Here is a 19,511-nt window from a genome sequence, read left to right as displayed (position 1 = left end):
GTCTACTAATAGAGGGTTTGCCCACACACAGCGAAGGTATGAGGAAAAGAAAATTCAAGTTTGCTACATCATGTGCTAAATGCGGAGATGAAAATGAGAGGTTTGAACATACATTGTTTGATTGCATTTTTGCGCAAGCTACTTGGTTTGCTTTCCCACTTGGCTTCAGAGGTGCTGAAAATCAAAATATGATAATCTCATGGTGAGTGGGGCACGTTATGTAATATCCTTTGAGAGCTAAAGATGACTAGAAAACCTTACATGTTCGTTGTTTATACTTGTGTTGGTATATTTGGGTTGCAAGAAACGATAAATTATTCAAGAGTTTGGAGATTTGTCACTTGGGAAGCTGCAGATGAGTTCCTTCAAGCCCAGGCATTAAAAAAGAAAAGAAAAATAAGAGCCCAAGTAAGTAGCCACTAGCAATCATGGAGCCCACCACCTAGAATGACCCATAAGATCAATGTGGATGCTGCCTTCGACTCGAAAACCGACCAAGCAGGCTTGGATTTTGTGATTAGAAACTCGAGGGGGGAGCCCATTCTTGTTGTTTTTAAGCATAGTGTGGCTAACTCTACTATTATGGCTGAAGCATAGGCTTTTCACACAACTCTTTTGCATGCTTTGGGGGAGGGAGTGGATATAGCCTTTTTCAAGTTAGATTGCTTGAACCTGGTGAAGTTTTGTAAAAGCCATCAAGTACTGGAGCCATCTGATGATACTGAACCCCTAATTGCAGACATTTGTAATAGGTTTGGAGAACGTTAAGTTTCTTATGTTCCTATGAATGTCAATTGTATAGCTAACCACCTAGAATGGAGAGCCAGATTAGTTGCGGGCATGATCTATTAGCCCATATCAGCTCCTTGGTTGCAGTCGCTTTGTAGCCCTGTTTCCTCGGCCTTGCCGCTTTTATGAAATTGCTATTTACAAAAATGAAAAAGAAAAAAAGGTTGAAAGAAAGAAGTTGATTCATACTCAAATAAATAAAATTAAATAAAATAAAAACAATTTATTTATATACCTCTTTCATTTGCCCAAAGTACCCCTGCCTTGGTCTTCTCGTTTCTTGGTAGCAAGCCTGAGCTCTGGTTGAAACTTTATACACTGTTGAGATTTGAGAGAGGGAGAGAAGGGAGATGGGAAGGAGAATACTGAACGACGCATTGAGAACGATTGTAAATGCGGAGAAAAGAGGCAAAGCAACTGCAAACCTGCAGCCTATCTCCAGCGTTATGTCTTCCTTTCTCCGGATAATGAAAGATCGAGGTAAACGATCACCCTCTGCCGCTATATATATATATATTTTTTTTTTTTGCTGGGGTACCCATCTCTTACAAATGTTCATTTTGATATGGTTTTGTTTTAATTGATGTTTTGTCTGCTATACTTGCTGTTTTCTTCTGCGCTCTGGTTTTCTGTAGAAAGAAATCTGGCTGATTTTGCTTGATTTGAGATAGCAGTTTTAGTTTTGATTTACCCCAGAGACGTCCTTGGTAGGTTGAAGGATTAGATGGCCCTTGTTTGTTTCAGTAGTTCTGTCTGTACTTTGGGTTATAGAATTGTCTTAGATTATTATTGTTTAAATTTTATACATGGTTGGGGGAGTTATGAAATCAAAGCTCTCAATCAAAGTGAACCTGTGGGTTAGGTGAAACCTGACGAGAAATGTACTAATTGTAAGCAGAGCAGATGCTGATGCTTACAACTTCGCATTTTCTTCAACAAAATGAGAAATAAGGCAGGGAACCGTAAAAAGAGGATAAAAGTGTTGTCCTAGATGATAGATAAGGAGATCATGAGATGTGCATGATTTTCTGTGTTGCGTTTCCATGTTCTTGAAGATCCAGTTGGTGTTTGTTATTACAATACTTACCTCATCTGAAGAGTAAGAAAATTATAGAACTGGGTGGTAAAATTTGTTCTTTTGTTGCTCTGTTAACCAAACTCATATTTGACCCCAAAAAAAGCCAAACTCATCATTGTATCCTCAAGCTCAGTTCTGGCTTCTCCTTGAAAATTGAATCAAGAACAAACAAATATTTTTCTTGAGTGTTGCAGGTAATCGTTGGGTTATTTTCTGTCACCTTTTTGGATTTCTTCACACCAATGCTATAAACCGTGCCATTCAAATTTCAAAATATGGTTCTCATGTGGAACTATAGCAAGACATACATCACAGCTGTTGGGACACGCACTGCTTATGCTCCAAATTGAAATGGTTTTTTTTTTAGAATCTCATTCATTTAATCTGTATCGCTTTGCCCTGTTGGTTTCATATCGTTGCATTCACTGGTTTACAAACAAAAACAAAAATGGAAACCAAAAGAAAATCATGATAACAAACAGGTATTTAGTTAATAGGTGCTTTTTGATGGGAGACCATCTGATTCCATTGCATTCTTACCAGCTGCTATTGTTGTTTCTATCTTTTGGGTTTTAATGTTAGGAAGGTTTAAATTTATTCTATTTTACTTGGCAATGGCAATGGCTGGGCCTTGCAAATACCTCTTATAGATGTTTCATAATATTCTCTTCATTTTCCGCATTTATTAGCTCTCACTCATGGGGTTTAATAGGAGGTTATTTTGATTTGGAACCTTTTTGCTAGTAAAAATAAATCCACTTTTCTTCATCTACTTCTGTATTGACAAGCAATCTAACAATTTTCTTAAAAAGAGAAAAGACATGGTGCTTTCTTTCTTGCCAGATCTGATCGTGTCGCTAACCAATAAAATCCTATACTAATCTAGCTAGCAGAAAATACTGGGTCGAACTAGGGGGAACTAAGAGGCTGAATTACTAAGGTTGAATTCAACAAAACCTATTTTAAAGTGAATTTGAATTGTTTTTATTCTACTTAAAAAAAATAGAGAAATTAAATTATTAATTAATGCAAAAACTTTAACTATGAATAAGTGTGGATCTTTGGGATTTCAAATCCTCAATGTTTTTCACTAACCGATATACTCTACACTTCAAAACAAAAGATGGTTTTTCCTAGATGTGCCTTATCTTCGCAAGACTACCGTCCTTCGCTGAAGCTTGGCAGGCTTAGTGTGCTTAGCTATAGAGCATCTTTAGCCAGACTCAAACAAAATTAAAAGCATCAACTAGAAGGCATAGAACTATCAAATTAAAGAAATAAGCAAGGGTTCATCAACAAAGTAAAAGGAACTAGCTACTCATTATAACAAAGCTCATAAAACAAATAATAATGAAATTTAGAGAGAGGGTTGTGGTCTTCTTCTTGCTCAATGAGAGAAAGAGATGAAAGCCAAGATCCGTGTTTGCTGTCTTCTACCCTAATTGTGGTTGGCTTCTTTTTTTTATATATCCCACACACAATGAATTTGTCCTCTTGACCCATTAATTCGACCTTTATTCGTTCGAATTCTAGGAAAACTGAAAACTAGGAAGTTGTAGATATTTTCGTTATCTTTCCATAGCATCTTGAATCACCGCAATCCGAGTTTAGACGAGAGAGATATGCCCAAAATACTCAAGGTGGGTATGTTCGTATGATTTTCAGATCTTATTACCATTTTGTCCCTTGGACCTCCTCTTGTTTCCAATTTGGCTAAGATCCGTGCTCTCCTTGCATTAATTAAGTTGGATCTCAGCATTCATGATTTCTTGGGTAGCCAAATTGAATCCCATGATTAAAATCCACCAATATCTAATATATTTGTCAACTTTGCTCCATATTATCTGTAATAACCAAAATCACCTTATTCTTGAAAAAGACACAAAAAATACTCAATTAGCTCTCTTTAATTAATTAAGTGTGGGAAATTAAATCAAATAAATAATGATAAATGCATGCTTATCAAGATCCCATCGTAGATAACTGAGGAGGGTTGTGTCATATTCATTGTTGTCATGACTTTCACTTAGGCAGTAGGCTTGGTTGCCGTGGTCGCCTTATATCCCGATACCTTTAAAACTGGATTTCTATTATTAATCCATAGGAGTTCAGGTAACCTTGTTTGACTTGTTTTGATTGTTTCCATAGAAGAGTATTCATGTCGCTGCTCTAAGTGGAAAGAATAATGATCAGCTGAGTTGGGCCAAGTGTTAAAAGTTTTTTGTGTTTATCCTGTGTTAGTCTTCAAATGTGTCCCCATGCAGAGTTCTAGTTCTACGTGTTTTACCATTGAAGCAATTCACATGCCAGTCATTTTGAATGCTAACTGAAACTTAAGGTGTCAAACTGCCTTATTTTATTCTGCTCTCCAGGTTATATAAAAGATTTCCAGGTATCTGACCCACACAGAGTAGGTAAGATAACTGTTGAACTGCTTGGCAGGATAAAGGACTGTCGAGCACTCACATATAGGCAAGATATCAAAACCAAAGATATTGAAGACTACAGAGTACGAATGCTTCCAACTCATCAGGTGTGTTTACTTATTATGGCTACTGCTCTCCAATTTAGTCGTTCATTGTTATTTCCTTTTCCTGTTCATAATTTAGTTTCATCTTCAAAGAACCACAACCTTGAGAACACATGTATGTGATTAATATTCTACTTGTTTTAGCCTTTCAACCTCTTTTCTTCAGAAAAATGAGTAACTGGTGACGAATTTCTTTATGTTGACTTATTTGAACTTAGGTCATGTTAAATCCAGTCAGTAAAGGGTTACCATTTTTAGTGAAAAAATGAGTTTTAAGATGGGGAAAATGTAGAGAAAAAAGGTGCAAAACTTTTACATTGTACTAGAATTGCTTGGTCTGAGCTATGAATCTGTAATCTATATACCCCTTGTATGTTTATGCCACTAAATGGCCTGCTTTGAGCTCTGAATCCAATAATTTTCTATTTGATATCAATTATTGCAAGCAATAAGTTATCAGAATATCAAACTCACCAATTTAACCGCTTTAGGTTGTCCCTAATGCATTAAACTTTAGTATGTATACAGAGAGCATGATCGGTGTTACACATACAACTCCATCCTAGATATCAAATTAATCACTTTGTGGTATCTATTTTTCCTCAATGACACCATTCCGTTATCCATAGAAATGGGACCAAAATTACATATCATACACTGTGTCTTTGTTGTACTTATCTTGAAGCCTTTTTGTTTCTGATGTTAACCTTCAAAAGTCCAAGAGTTGACCCCTTCTTTTGTCTTGTCGACCAAATGATTTGATCAGAGAGGAGCATATACCATGGTACCTCATCTTGAGTGCTCTTGGTTAAATCTTCCATTATAAGTGCAATAAGGTAAGGGTTCAAGACTGATTCGTATAACTGAATTATAGTTGGAAACTCATTGCCTTCACCTCCACCGATCTCAACTAGACAATATGCCCTCATACATATTCTTTGACGACATCTACATATTTACTTGACACCCTTCTTCACTAGAACATGCCAGAACAGATCACTAGGGAGTCGCATAGGCCTTTTCTAGGTTGATAAATATGTGGATCCTTTTTGCACTCTCTTTTGTCTCTTTCCATGAGCCTTTACAATAATTAGATAACCTCTGTCATGGGTCTATCTGGTACAAAACCAACTTAGTTGATCGAGATATGAGGATGAGGTTGAGGCTCTCTTCCCAAATGAGATTCAGTGACCTTCCATGGTATCATAGTGCAAATCATTAGCTTTATTTTTCTATAGTTACTGCCGCTTGGAAATTACCTTGTACTATTTTAAAATCTAATTAAATCTATCCAGTGAATATGAGGGACATTGTTGATAGTTCTGTTGTTGTAGCACATTTATAGGTTAAATGTCTGTTCAGTCTTTTATAAAATCATATTCCAAGTAGTATTAAACAAATGATGACTTTTTTATGTACTCTCATTCTCTTATACAGTGGGGTTATGTCGTGATTACAACTCCCAGTGGTGTTTTGGATCATGAGGAGGCCATTAAACAAAATGCTGGAGGTCAGGTTCTGGGTTATTTTTACTAAACAACCCTCATGTCGTTGTTCGGACGGGAATTGAGAGAGAGGGTGACAGACTGTTATGTAGGTCATTGAGGGTAAGACTGAAGCTTCTGGTAAAATTTTAGCTTCACAAGTTCACAACATGCTTACTGTTTTCATGCATGATGATATTTTCATGTGAACTGATGATGGTATACAAGGTATGATTTTTTTGCTTGAGTGATTTATGTGAACTTAATTGGAAAATAAGAACAGAATGGATCTTCTCTCAATATTATTGCTTCTTTGGGATTTGGCGGTCAACAATATGGAAAATGTTGATGTATTATGGTAATACCCTCTTTTTTCGTATCTTCAGATAAAACTTGTGTTATTAGGGTTGCATGAACTTGGATTTACCTCAAGGGAGGCAAATAAAAAAGATCACCTTTTTAGGACCAAAAGTGACATGGGTCAAACCTCAGGGGTTCAAATGAAAATTAACTAGACCTTATAAAGTCTCCATATTTTACTGTGAATGTGACAGACATGACACATGATAATATTCTTGTTATGTGTTGATATGCATTGTCATGGCCCTTATTTAACGCCAGAGCTTCTGAAACAAGCGGTTCTAACACATTTGAAGTCAGAAGGTAGGGTTTTCTTTTCTTAGTGAGAAGGGAAAGCGATATCACCACAGCTACTCTTTCAAATGAAATCTCCCCATTTTAACTTCAGTTTGCAGGAGGAGATGAAAAAACTAATGTGTAAGCTTAAAAAGAAGAAGAAGAAGAAGATTGATATTTAGGATGTTCATGTTTTGTACAGGGATTTGGTCTTGCAACCAGTAAATCACTATGAAGTAATCTTACCATCACGTCTAGGAATTTTTTCCCCCCCAAAGATTCACCATCCAATCGAAGTGAATGTATGAGTATATTTCCCTTCCGTAAATAAAAAAATTTAGACATTGTCTGCTTTTCCTCTCTTGTGTTAGGTATTGTCTTATGGAGAGCCCTCAGGCTATTTTGGTTGGATAAATGGATAGAAAAGAAAGAAACTAAACGATTGAAATATCTAGAAATTTGATTTTATTTATTTATTTTTAAATGACACTTCTTTTGGGGGTAATTCATGACATTTTAATTGAGTCACCTCCTCTACCTATAGAGCTTGAGGTAGAGGACTATGCTTCCTTCACACCCATCTCCCATATGTTTAAGCAGGTGACTCGCCTCTAATCTATCTTGTCAGTGTTCAAAGATGGATTGTCCTCTTAAAAATATGATTGAAATGTAGAGTGAGGATGATCATGTACCATCAGGTACATCACGGGTAGAGGATCTCAACTACATCAGGCTCAAGATCAACGAATCTCCATTTCCTGTTATCATACCGGATATCATGAAATATTCAAAGAATAGAAGAGTCATACAAAAATATGTGATATTTCTGCTCTTTTATCTATACGAGACTGTTGATAATCAAACACATCTTTGCGATGTCCAGTTGTGGTTTAGCATATTTCAAACGAACATGGTCTTTAAAATCACACGCATATCATCCACATTCTTCGACTAGAGAAGAGTAAGGCATCGAAAAGTCATAGCTTCTGAATAAACATCCTGAAGTGTACACAGCTCGGTCAGTTTGAGCAAACCCTTTGTGTTATCATGCACTTAAGTGGCCTGGGTTTTCACCCCAAGGTTCAAATATGAACTTTCGCTTTACAGAATTGGATAAGCAAAGCATTTGGGCCTGTCCTTGACTCCCTGCTTAGATTTAAGCCAAATCTGTATATGTAGAACCCCTAAAATACAAGTCACTACTACCTCTGTTTCAACGCAAGATCTGTCTCACAGATTTGCCAAGATCAATTACTGGTCATAAAAAAGAGGAGCTCAGCCCAAATCACTGAACATTGACCGCAACCAAATCTCAATGCATAACAAGCTCCATGGAAACTGCGCTGTGCCTCCTGTATGCATGCTATTTATAAGGGGCATAAGGATCAATGACTGGACACCAAAACTGCAAATTGTGTTCTAAAGGGCTGCGATCATCCATATTAGAATACTAAGAACGTCTGTAGTTCCAGCACAAAAGTGTAATATACAATTGATAGAAAAACTGAGGGTAGGAATGTAACACAAAAAACCCTCATCCAGAACCTAGAAACACAGAAGGCAATTAAGAAAAATCCGGGTCATTGTTTTCTGTTTAAGTCATAGAGGACACACATGTCTGCTGCAGTCTTCATCTGAAACCATTAAAAAAAATTCAAGTATCAGTGAAGTGATTAATTAGCAAAGAATGAATCTAATAAGTAACTTATTTCCTTCAAAACTCAAACACCAGCATGAGCACTTCTTTGAGAGATTACAGTTCACTTGCAAGCATGGACTTGGACCTACAGCATTTGGGATGGATATAATGAGCTTGTCAGACATGATGGAAATCATGAGTTTGGAAATGACTAAAGATCTGGGCATTGGTAAATGACATCCTCCGTTGCGAAGACCCTTATTCCAATAGAAGAGCATTGGATGGCACCATATGTTGGATATGGTCCATATGAACTGTATGGTGAATATGCCCGTAGAACATCCTTATAAAGCACTTGTTCATTTGGATATGCAAGTGACCATGATACATATTTTGTTCTATACAGAAATGTGGATGGGTCAGGTGTTAGTTCATCATTGTTGATAGTATTTTTGAGGTATGCATCCCAGCCATGGTATCTTAGTCAAGTATGGACTATCAATTAACTTGGCATGTCATGGGCTACATAAGTGGTACAATCAGAGAAACACCGGCAACATCTTAGGTGGTACACAGCTCGTAGATTATTCCACATGGAATCGAGTAAATGTTGTATAGTGAATGGCTTTTTTTCTTTTTGGGTTCACATGAATTATTTGGTATTATTGTACTTCGACTAGGTTTGAACTTGGTTCTATGATATCACTAGTGTAAAGTGTACCTGAAAAACCACAAGCACCACTCGGAGAACTCCACTGCCAACAGTGAAAATAGTTCATGCATTGAGTTTTGACTGTAAAAGATTGATTGTATAAATAAAAAAATTCTGGGCCTCGAAACCGCCACCTTGAGTTGGGTGGGAAAAAGTCCCTGGTTTCAGCCAGTTTTGTCTGACTTCTGGCTGGTCAAAACCACCACCCTAGGCTCATCTCCACAAAATAAGTACTCTATTTTTTGTATTTGTTTTTATTTTGTTTTCTTTTTTTGGCATCAGCTAAATATTTGACCAAAAATCAAAGGAGCAGGACCATTCTAAGTTTTTGTATTTGGAACTAAATTCCCAAATCAAAAAGCAATGAGGAAGACTTAGAGGCACTTGGAAGTGAGCAGAACTAAGATTTTTCAAAATTTTTATTTCTATTTTTTTATTGTAAACTAAGCTAAACATCATACCTGTATAACATTAATTGCCTGCTTGATTGCCCATCCAAACAAAGCGAAAGTGACTAGAAAAGAAAGTGGTGAAATTTTGCTCAAGTTATTTGCTAGAACCTGAAAAGAAAGAATACAACGAGTCAAAATTATCAAGGAAATATCTGCCTCAGATATCCACTTGTGAACAAAAGTACATCTAATAACAAGTCTGACTTACATCAAGCACACTATCAGATTGGCCTTCAGCAAGAAGGAAAAGGATGATGTATATGACCTGCACCATTGGACAGTGGACACCACTTGCTTTAAGTAATAAACAGCAGATAGAGAACTTTCTTTAGGAGCTGAACGGAATTAATCACCTCAGATGCCACACAGCAATAACCCATGAAGTATCTGTTTCCATAGTATGCTTTGAATAGCCAATTAGTACTGTCTTTAACATCTTTATGGCTAGCTTTACCTGATAGGAATGTACTGCAGCAAGCCAGCAACAAAAGTAGCTTTTAAAATTAATGATAAAGATGACTGAAAGGCAAAGCCAGAAACAAAAATAGCTTCATATTTAGATGAAAAAGAACATCATAAACCCTACTACAACTTGTTTCACTTAAAGTCCTTCCGCCTTCAATTTTTATTTCAAGGAACAGACAAAACAACTACTGGGTGTTTTGTCAAAGCTGCTTCTTGACACATAAATAGGGATAAATTTCAATTTTTATTTCCAAAATAACCAGAAAGGAAACATGTTTATCAAAAGGTTTTTGACCAAAATTTATATTTTTCAAAGCAAAAACCACTAATAACAGCTCCAAGTGGGTTATCTAAGGGGTCCAAGGTTTCTCAAAAACTTACCTTTTCCTTCAAAAACCCTTCAATTGTTGATGATCACTTGTTGGGTGATGCAAATGTTGAAATTTCTTCACTATTCAAACAGTTTTCAAGTCTTGGATGGAAGTCCTAACAGAACTTATGGAAAAACAAGCTATAAGGGGAGATTTAGTGTCTTCCCTAGGGTGTGCAGTATGTTTTTCCCATCAAAAGCTTGCTGGTTTATGTTCTGGGCAACTTAAGGGGGGTTTATCTTGAATGCATCAAGCGTATCGAGATGTGACAGATATCCTGTTGCATTGAGCCGTACCAACTGATACATCTCTATGCATATATCGAGCTATCATATTGTATTGTGTCATCAACACAGAGGGAGTGTATTATACTGTATTGTCGATATGTATCAAAACATCAAACAATGCTTAAAAATGATTTGTATTGACCGTATCTAGCATATTGTACTGTATCAGCTGATACATTTTGATACACTTGATACACTTACGACTTAGAAAAGTAAAAAAGGCCTATCATTTGGTGTCCTATTGAGATAAAATGATACCAATATGTATTGCTCGGTAGAACCCTCCACAGGAGAAAGTTTCCATTGTTTAGATAACCTCTGAATACATTAAATTATTATTTAAAAAAAAAAAAAAAAGTGGGCTTATACTATAAAAAAAAAATACCTGTACATTTGTAGCCAATGACTGGCAATATCTAAAGCAAGCAGGAACAAGAAAACCAATCCCGGCCTGCAAAATAAAGAGGGGGGGAAAATTGAACACTTTGATTAACTCAGTCAAGTTATGAATTTTTATGAAATACAACGCAAAAAGTTAGATATAACTTAAAAAAAATATATCAACCTGTAAAATTGGGAGAGGATTACTAACAGACAAGCAGTGCTGACCCTGTAACAGAAAATTCAAAAGTCAAGAACTGCCTCTAAATAACTCTTTCTCTTTTCTTTTTCTTTTTTCTTTTTTTTCTGTGGATTATGTGAATAGTAGTAGAATCAGATTTTTATTTGGAACAAAAAATTCAATAAAGAGCACCTGTCAGTTACCATGTCCAAGACAGCTCCAAAAGTTGAAACTGAATCAAGTAATCAGAGAGAGAGAGGTCAAATGCAATTCTCAAATATTCCCTCTAAATATTCATCTATGCAATGGAAATTTATAGAAGGCTCATAATTCATAAAAGAACTTATAATTTGCAAACGGTAAAGAAATATAAACCCTCCACATCAAAGAGGAACACAGGAAAACAAAAGATCATTTTAGAATTCTTTTTAATTTGTAAGATTTCAAGAAGAAACATCACAATAAGTACACAAAGACATAATGCAAACCCCATGCATAAGGCCCCACTGCTGTGGGGTCTAGAGAGGGGCAGATGCGTATGCAGCCATGCCTCCACTACACGAAGAGGCTTTTCCTTATTAGGACCTGATACCACCAGGTTGCCATGAAATGAAGTTACTATTGCCACAATCCGATCATTTTTAGTAATTACTTGATATTAAAGGTGCTTAGAATTGAAGAACCATTTCCTTCCAATATAACTTTTCAATTTTAAGGTTCTTAGAATTCAAAAAAAATATATGTATCATTTGGAGCCCATGTAACATAATCTGAAGACTTGAAACCCTGGTTTGGGATCCATAGAGACCCATAAGAAAAACTAACTCAACAGTTCAATGGCAGTTCATGATTTACTGGAAGTTCAGAACCTCTAAGACTAAATAGATTTTAGGGTAAGATGGCTATTTAATTTAGAAGGAAGTTTATGTTTGGAATACCCAAAAAAAAAAAAAAAAAAAAGACGAAATAAATCAAAACACAGAAATAAAGGGCTCTTAAGTAACACAGTGAGAGGTTTATTTGTAATTATAGAGGTCTGCCCATCTTCAATCTCATGATGAAGGCAATGAACCAGTGCAGGAGGAAGATTAGGGTGAAAGTTCCCCTTCATATGGAATATGACCATTTTCTTTTTTCGGGGGAATAATATGACCATCATTTGACCTGAGATCTTCGGTGATTCCTCACTAAAAAGGAGATCCAAAGACAAACGAAAATTCTGCAGCAAATGTCTGGTGTTACAGGGAACAACATTGGAGTTCCAGCAGAGATCAAATCATGACTTTAAATTCTAAAATGTGGAGGTAGGATCTTTTAAAATCCCAAACTGATATAAAGAGTATCTAGAGGTTGATGCCAACACTTGGGGGGCCACAAGTAATGTTATCACAAAGCAGGAAGGAGGAAGAAGTAGAAAAATAAAGGGGAATATAAGAATATTAGAAGAAATAAAGGAATAAGAAAAAGATATCAGAGGAGGGAACCCAGAAGGTCTCAACCACTGCTGGAAACCAGGTCATACATAGCAACTGAAATAGAGCAACCTCAATAATTCATTCAGCTAAATTTCATCAATCATTTTGGTAACTAATCTATATAGAGAAAAGACCCCAGCAAATTAGTAACCACTGAAACAACTCTTCTCATTCTAGGGAACTAAAACAACAGGACTCTGATAAATTAAACAAACAAAACTGGATATGGAAATAAAAATATAATACCATAGAAGTAATACGTAATTCTATAATAGGGATTGATGATAGGTTGTAGTGGAAGTTCAACCACTAAATAAATAGAAGACAAACAAAGAATAAGAAGGCAGAAAATGGACAGAAAGGTAGGGAAGGCTGTCCCAGCCTTGGGCCTCTCACCACCAGCTACCTCAGCTGTTGGAAGTTAAAATAATGATCTTAATTATCTCAGCCTCTTATCCTCTCTGAGGATAATAAACTGCTAATAGCAACACAACTTCATTCATTAATTGTTTGGAGGTCTTCAAGGACAGTACATTAATAGATTCAAACAAGGCAAATATTCACTATGACATTGTTGGTGTGAATAGTGAACAGTGTTTTGGTATTTTTTTCTTCATGTTTCAATCTACATCACCACATATACAAGGTTTGCACATATGACCAGATCTCCACTCAATCTGAAATTGAGCTGTCCTATATGATGCTCCATCGAACCAACAAAAGCCTGCCACTTCATCAGACCAGGCTGCTTCTCACAGCAGTTGTGTACCACAACAACCACTGATCTGCATCAAATAATAGGAGTAATAATACTAAAGAATTATAACCTATCTAGACCACCCCCCCCCCCCCCCCCCCCCACTTCCAAAAAAAACACAGAAAAACAATATTGGTTTTCAATGAAACCACAAACTTCCAACAGAACTTTCTCTTTTTTTCTGGCAGTTAATTCAAAAACGAACCCAATCCTTAATCCTAATAAAAAGGGCGTACCCAGTGCCGAAGCTCCCACACTGTGGGGTTTGGGGAAGGGACTTTCTAGGCAGCCTTACCCCTGCTTTTTTTTTGCAGAGAGGCTGATTCAAACCCGAGACCTCCAGCGCACAATGGAGAGACTCCACCATTGCGCCAGGCCCGCCCTTCAATCCTTAATCCTAATGTATGCACAAATAAGTTTCTTGCCCACGATTTGGTTTTCTGACTTAATAAATTCAATTCATGTCCACTCCCTTTAATCACGCCACCTACCTGAAGCTATAAGAATCAATCACCTAGGTACAATACAAAACAGTTATACTAAATGTCATAACTGAAGGTGAAAGATAATACTTCATCAATTAAGAGAGAAAGTCTTCCATGGGATCTATCTGAAAAGGGCCAATAAGGTGGCAAATGATATATGCTTATGGGAACAAAAATAAAGGATGAATAAGCTCTCAAGATATGGAACGTAAAAAGTAACATGTGGAAATGGCAATAAGAATCACGGAATCAGTAAGGGGGTCCTACACGACAGCTTCTCTAGGATCATACGGTCCCTCAAAAGTGTAATAGATGAACAATTATCAAATTCATAAGAGGTGAAGCGGGTGTTCTACAACAGAAATTTGCTTCTCCTCCTTTTTAAGGGTGTGGTGAACACTTGCAAATTTAACACAAGTATTGGATATGACAAAAAGAAACGGAAAAAAAAAATGCCTTCTCCTATCAAATCAATGGGGAGACATGGCTAGAACATGGCATCATCTATTAGGAATTATGATATGATTATCCTGGATGAGACCATGTTATGCATTAAGGAATAAACAAGACCCATTGAATTAGTTACAGCTGTATAAAAAACAAAGCAATCCAATGGCACAATGGGCCTAAGCTGCTGTTGTCCACAGAATCTTACAAGCACCCACTTCCAAATCAGACTATCTTCTGGTGAGTGAGTAATTATTACTAAAGGCAAAAGACAAAGAAGGGGTGGGGAAACCAACTAGAGTGGAGGCAACAACACTAAAAGCCCAGACCCCCGTAACAACAATGTGCCTTTTCCTTGGGTATCCAAAAAGAGTAGTCACGGCAAAGACTAAGATTTAAAGGAAACATCAAAACAAAAGGCTTTCCAAATCAAGTCCACTGTCCTGGATTTGGGGGTTCATCTCCTAAGGTAGCATTCCCACCAAGTGTGTGAAATAGCTGCCCAGAACACCATCTAGCATGTGTAGTCACAAATGGAGTTTCCAGAGATGGTTTTCAAAATTCACAACCATTCTTGAGCAAAGGGATGAGAGAGGCATCAGCGGTATCAGATGGAAAATAAAAGTTTAGTCCCAAATTTTGCCGGAAGGGTCAAGAGAAGAAAAGTTGATCAACTTCTTCAACACTATACCAACACGAAATACATCTCAGGTTGGCTTGGATATGGCGATGGATTAGGAAAAGATGTGTAGGGAGGAAAAAGGGTTAAGGTTCTCCAAACTTTGAAAGCATGCCAAGGGATATAACTAAACTAGCAGGTCCCAAAGGACAAGGGGCGAGGGGCATGGTACTAAATCTCGTCGAACTTTTGGTAGAATTCAGTAATTTGACCTGATTAAAATGAGATGGAGAAAGAAAAAAAAAGAGTGGACCAAAGCTCAAAAATTTTGGAAATTTTCAATATTTGGACCCAAAAACTTGAAATTCAGTTAAAATCTCATGAACGTTGAAAATTAGGTCGCAAGGATGTACTAAATAAACTTTTGTGGACAACATTTTCTTCTACCCAACCGCCAGCCATTCATTTTACCAGTGGCGTCATATCACTTATCACAATGGAGCAAGGCGTTTCTTTCCACTTTGGTGATCCATTCGTACAATAGGTACTCAAAGCACAATGCATGTTAGTTCAATCAAACTTTCACAAAGTACTAAACAATTGTATCAAGACTTTAGGAGAGTGTGAGGGGATGATGTTCTTGAACATTATGTATCTAATAATTACGAATCTTTGACAATAAGTAATAATAATACACTTCATTACTTGTTTAAAACTCTAAATTGCTTACTATTTACACTGAAGTATCACTTGTTTAAAACTTTAAATTGCTTACTATTATGCTCTTGAGTACTTAAACAACCTATAAATTTGTCATTATGCATGAGGATTCAATGGCAAACTGCCAATCGAGGTTGAATCCGAAACATCTATTTAGGTAACTTGATCGTTTAAATGTGTGTAGCCTAAAATAGGGTTTCCACTAATGTAAATATCTACTTCAAGAATGTTCATGTGTGAAAATACATTCAGATTTGATTGCATACAAACAAGCAAGGAGTGCAAATCCAAAAGACCTTTGTGGATTGTTTTTTAACCAAACTAACCATGGATATGTGTTTATAGAACTTAAAACTACCCAAGAAGAATCAAACCCAAAAAATGGCTAAAACTCATTGAAACACGCCACCTAAATCAAATAGACCTCATACTATATTTTGGCGAGATTACGGCCCAAATATTTGTATCTGACCATCTCAATAAGGTCGAGATATCGAGATGGGACGAGGTCTTAAACTATGGCTAATTGTAGGGGCAAAGTTCTAGACAAAAGCAGAGGTGAATATACCATTTTGGGTGGGAAGTCAACAGGTTTCTCTGAAGATAAGGAGCAGATGGGGGCAAATTGGACAATATTGATTGACTAATTCATAAACCCTAGACCACAATAGCTTGGAAATTCTTCAAGAATCCTAAATGAACACGTGAAAAACATTACGCTTTGTGCCTATTGGCACAACAATCAAATTGGGATGGTCAGTAACAAGAAAACTCATATTTGATTTTTGAAAGTAAGAAAAAACAACATATTAGCTTGCTATTAAACCATCATAAAGTGTGGGAAAAATGAAAACCAATAAATCGTCCTATACCTCCAGAGAAGTAATTTTTCCATTATCATAGTTTGGAATTTGGTTACTATACCAACTCAAACATGCTCACACGCATAATACGTCTAAATTCAAAAACAGTAGATGACATATAAAAACAGATGAATATCAAACAAAGTCTTTGCAAAATGCAGCTTCGAGAAAAGAAAGGTTAAATCTTGATTAAGCTTGGTAAGCTAGAAAGAGTATGTTCTTCTCAGAAAACCAGATCAGCTTTTTATCTTATACAATAAATTAAAGTTCAGCGTTTTTTCAGGGATGTGATGGCAAGAATAAAATTTACATGTATAGCCATTGACCGGATTCACTTATCTCTTCCAGTTTCCTCTTCAATGCTATCATTTGCGTTGAGTTATAACGAGTTATAACTGAGGGACAAAAACTTATACAACTAGCAGGCTCTTCTGATTAACCCGACAGCCATAAAAAGAATTACCAATCTTGGAACTTACAAGATCTATTCCAGACCGAAATCTGAAACTTTACTTTAACACATGCAGTTTTTGTGTGATAGAATGGCTCTAACCATACCTTGATTGAACTTGCGGGCAAACCAACCATCTATGCCATCACCCACGAAGCTGAAAACCATGTATCTTGGATTATAAGAATGGAAATAGCTATAGAATTCAGAAAAATAGTTCAAGAATATGATTAGAACCTGATAAAATATAAAGCAGCGAACAATTTTCTGTTGGAAAAGCATAGGGCGAACGCAATGCAGTTCAATATGATTCTCATGTATCCTGCATTTACATGTAAATAAGAGATTACCCATTGAACTGGTAACGTGTATTTATAAATTATGAAACAGATCAGGAAAAATCTTAATTCCCCCAAATCTAATAGTACAACAGCATCCAGATGTAGATAAAGCGTCGACATTAACACCATCAATCCCAACAGAACCATTATAAGCTTACCGATGATATTGGGGATGTAAAGATACACAGACAACGTTTTCTGAGTGGAAACTTTAGCCATTGTATATTTAGATTGCAAAATAGTGCATAAAACCTTCAACCTTCCACCGTCACCCTCTTTCCTGCAAGCACACAAACAGAATCAAAAAGTTTAAAAATTCTGAAACCTAATTGCCATTGTAAGATACCAATTTCATTGCACAACCAAACATATTTGGCGGATAGCAAAAATGATTTGGAGTTTACTTCACGATGCCTAATGCATCAATCCCTATGCTTGTTCTTTCTACGTTCTATTATGATAAAAGACATTAAACACTCAGTTTGATAAGAACTATGTAAGATTCGTAATATAAATGAAGTCATTTAGGTGGATCAGGTGATTTAAGGTGAAGAACATAAAACCTGTATCAGATGAAGGAATTACCTGCTAACAATATTTTGATGTGACAGGAAGGAGAAGAGACTGGAATCCTCGTTTTGGAAGAAAGCTTAAACGGTACGAGTAAGTTATCTTCCAGAGTTTCTATTGCAGTTCATCCAATCAAACGAAAACGAAACTGAAACCAGCAAAATTGAGTTTCTCTGCTAAAGTTCTTGCGGAAGTCCTTTTACGCTACCTACACGCAGTTTCCCTGAACTGGAAGAGATACCCCAAGTTTATTTATTTATTTTTTTTTTTTTTTACCTATTTATTAAGCCGGGAGGTGGGACGTTAATAGACTTCAACGGAGTTGAATCTACGACCCCTTCACTGATAAGTATTGGTTTCACCACTAGAACACCTCTGCGTCGGCTTACCCTAAGTTTCTTTTATCATCCAAACAAAAGATCTTTAACCCTTTACAAAGAAAGATTATCAGATTCTCACTTAGTTTGCAAACCCTAACTCCAACCATGATGTCTTAGTTTAACCCTAATCTTGACCATGATCCGTTAGATTACATCATATTAAATGTTGAGAAAATTACATAATTAGCTGATTTTAGGTTTTCTTTTGCAAAAATAACCACTTAATGTTTCACTTAACAAAACTAACTAAAACTGAATTTGGTTTACAAAGCCAACCAAAATAGCAATTTTTTTATCCTTTTGGATATTTGTAACCCCTAAAATTAACCACATTGAAGAGAAAAAAAATACTATTTTGTCCAAAATGAAATTCACTAATTTTTCATAACCTTTGGAGATTTTCACTCTCATATATTGTACGGTCTATTTTAAGGATAAAAATGTCCAAAGGGATGAAAATTCACTATTTTTGTTAGTTTTGTAAATGCAAAATAAGTTTTAGTTAGTTTTGTTAAGTAAAATATTAAGTGGTTACTTTTGTGAAGGGAAATCTAAAATTAGATAATTACTTAATTTTCCCGAATATTAACTAAAATTTGAATCTTAGCCCTACATCTTAATTTTTACCTTGTCTTGACTGCAAATATATTAAATTATGACATATTATTGTCCTATATATTTATCAAAAGTATATTTTATTTGTAGCAGAGTTGCACTGCATTGGGTCAAAATGTTGGACCTTAACCCTAATTTACAGCTAGAGGTTACAAACTTGATTTGCTTTTATGACCAAAATGTTGAGTCTACACTCATTTTAATTCAAGATGAAGGCAGCTTATGGCAAGTTTGGACTACTAGAGCTAAACTTACACCCGTAGTTCATAACCAATTATCCCATACATGATCACAACATTCCATATAATATAATATATACCAATAATTACAACCACCAAGTAGAGCTTCTATGAAAAATAAATTATGGCAAGTTTGGACTACTAGAGCTAAACTTACACCTGTAGTTCATAACCAATTATCCCATACATGATCACACCATTCCATATAATATAATATATACCAATAATTACAACCACCAAGTAGAGCTTCTATGAAAAATAAATTTCTTAAAAGTGCGTCTTATTTGCGTCATGTGAAGTAATGTTGTTTCTAAGAGATATACACCTCACAGTTAAGAAGATGTGAATCAAAATCTCATTAGGGCCTACATATCCAAAAGAGAGGGAGAGGAGGATTTCAAATGCATGGTGTTGTTGCAGAATTCAGTCTCTTCTGGTCAAACACTCAAACTTGCAAAAATGTGGTGTGGTCAAGTATCGTTTCCGACAAACAAATTAGTTTAGTCAGAACAAAATGATCAATCTTAATATCTTAACTAATAGA

General features: G+C 36.0%; 2 protein-coding genes across 2 annotated transcripts; one reads left to right on the top strand and one right to left on the bottom strand.

Annotated features, from left to right (window-relative positions):
- Window positions 1-1,066: 1,066 nt before the first annotated feature.
- On the top strand, window positions 1,067-7,588 carry LOC149021667 (small ribosomal subunit protein uS8my-like). The gene is made up of 3 exons (XM_089149891.1): window positions 1,067-1,269; window positions 4,240-4,400; window positions 5,835-7,588. The coding sequence occupies exons 1-3, from the start codon at window positions 1,140-1,142 to the stop codon at window positions 5,931-5,933; spliced, it is 390 nt and encodes a 129-aa protein (XP_089006017.1). The 5' UTR covers window positions 1,067-1,139; the 3' UTR covers window positions 5,934-7,588.
- A 369-nt stretch (window positions 7,589-7,957) lies between these two features.
- LOC149021666 (CDP-diacylglycerol--inositol 3-phosphatidyltransferase 1-like) lies at window positions 7,958-17,969 on the bottom strand. Its single transcript, XM_089149889.1, has 11 exons — window positions 17,749-17,969; window positions 17,322-17,443; window positions 17,060-17,144; window positions 16,930-16,979; window positions 11,198-11,237; window positions 11,009-11,053; window positions 10,829-10,894; window positions 9,674-9,788; window positions 9,529-9,585; window positions 9,330-9,428; window positions 7,958-8,151 (listed from the first exon to the last, which is right to left on the bottom strand). Exons 2-11 carry the CDS (start codon window positions 17,380-17,382, stop codon window positions 8,098-8,100), a joined length of 672 nt encoding a protein of 223 aa, XP_089006015.1. The 5' UTR covers window positions 17,383-17,443; window positions 17,749-17,969; the 3' UTR covers window positions 7,958-8,097.
- Between the last annotated feature and the right edge of the window lie 1,542 nt (window positions 17,970-19,511).

Source organism: Hakea prostrata, chromosome 3, assembly GCF_041222555.1.
Source record: "Hakea prostrata isolate BN-2017 chromosome 3, UWA_Hpros_2, whole genome shotgun sequence".
Classification (NCBI taxonomy): Eukaryota; Viridiplantae; Streptophyta; class Magnoliopsida; order Proteales; family Proteaceae; genus Hakea; species Hakea prostrata.
The sequence above is the reverse complement of the archived record's forward strand: the minus strand, read 5'-3'. Positions and strand labels throughout refer to the sequence as shown.

Coding starts and splice junctions, on each gene's coding strand:
- LOC149021667 (XM_089149891.1), top strand. CDS start 1,140: ATGGGAAGGAGAATACTGAACGACGCATTGAGAACGATTGTAAATGCG. Junction 1,270..4,239: donor CCGGATAATGAAAGATCGAG/GTAAACGATCAC, acceptor TCTGCTCTCCAG/GTTATATAAAAGATTTCCAG. Junction 4,401..5,834: donor GAATGCTTCCAACTCATCAG/GTGTGTTTACTT, acceptor TCTCTTATACAG/TGGGGTTATGTCGTGATTAC.
- LOC149021666 (XM_089149889.1), bottom strand. CDS start 17,382: ATGGCTAAAGTTTCCACTCAGAAAACGTTGTCTGTGTATCTTTACATC. Junction 9,789..10,828: donor CATTGGCTACAAATGTACAG/GTATTTTTTTTT, acceptor GGCTTGCTGCAG/TACATTCCTATCAGGTAAAG. Junction 9,586..9,673: donor ATTGCTGTGTGGCATCTGAG/GTGATTAATTCC, acceptor CCAATGGTGCAG/GTCATATACATCATCCTTTT.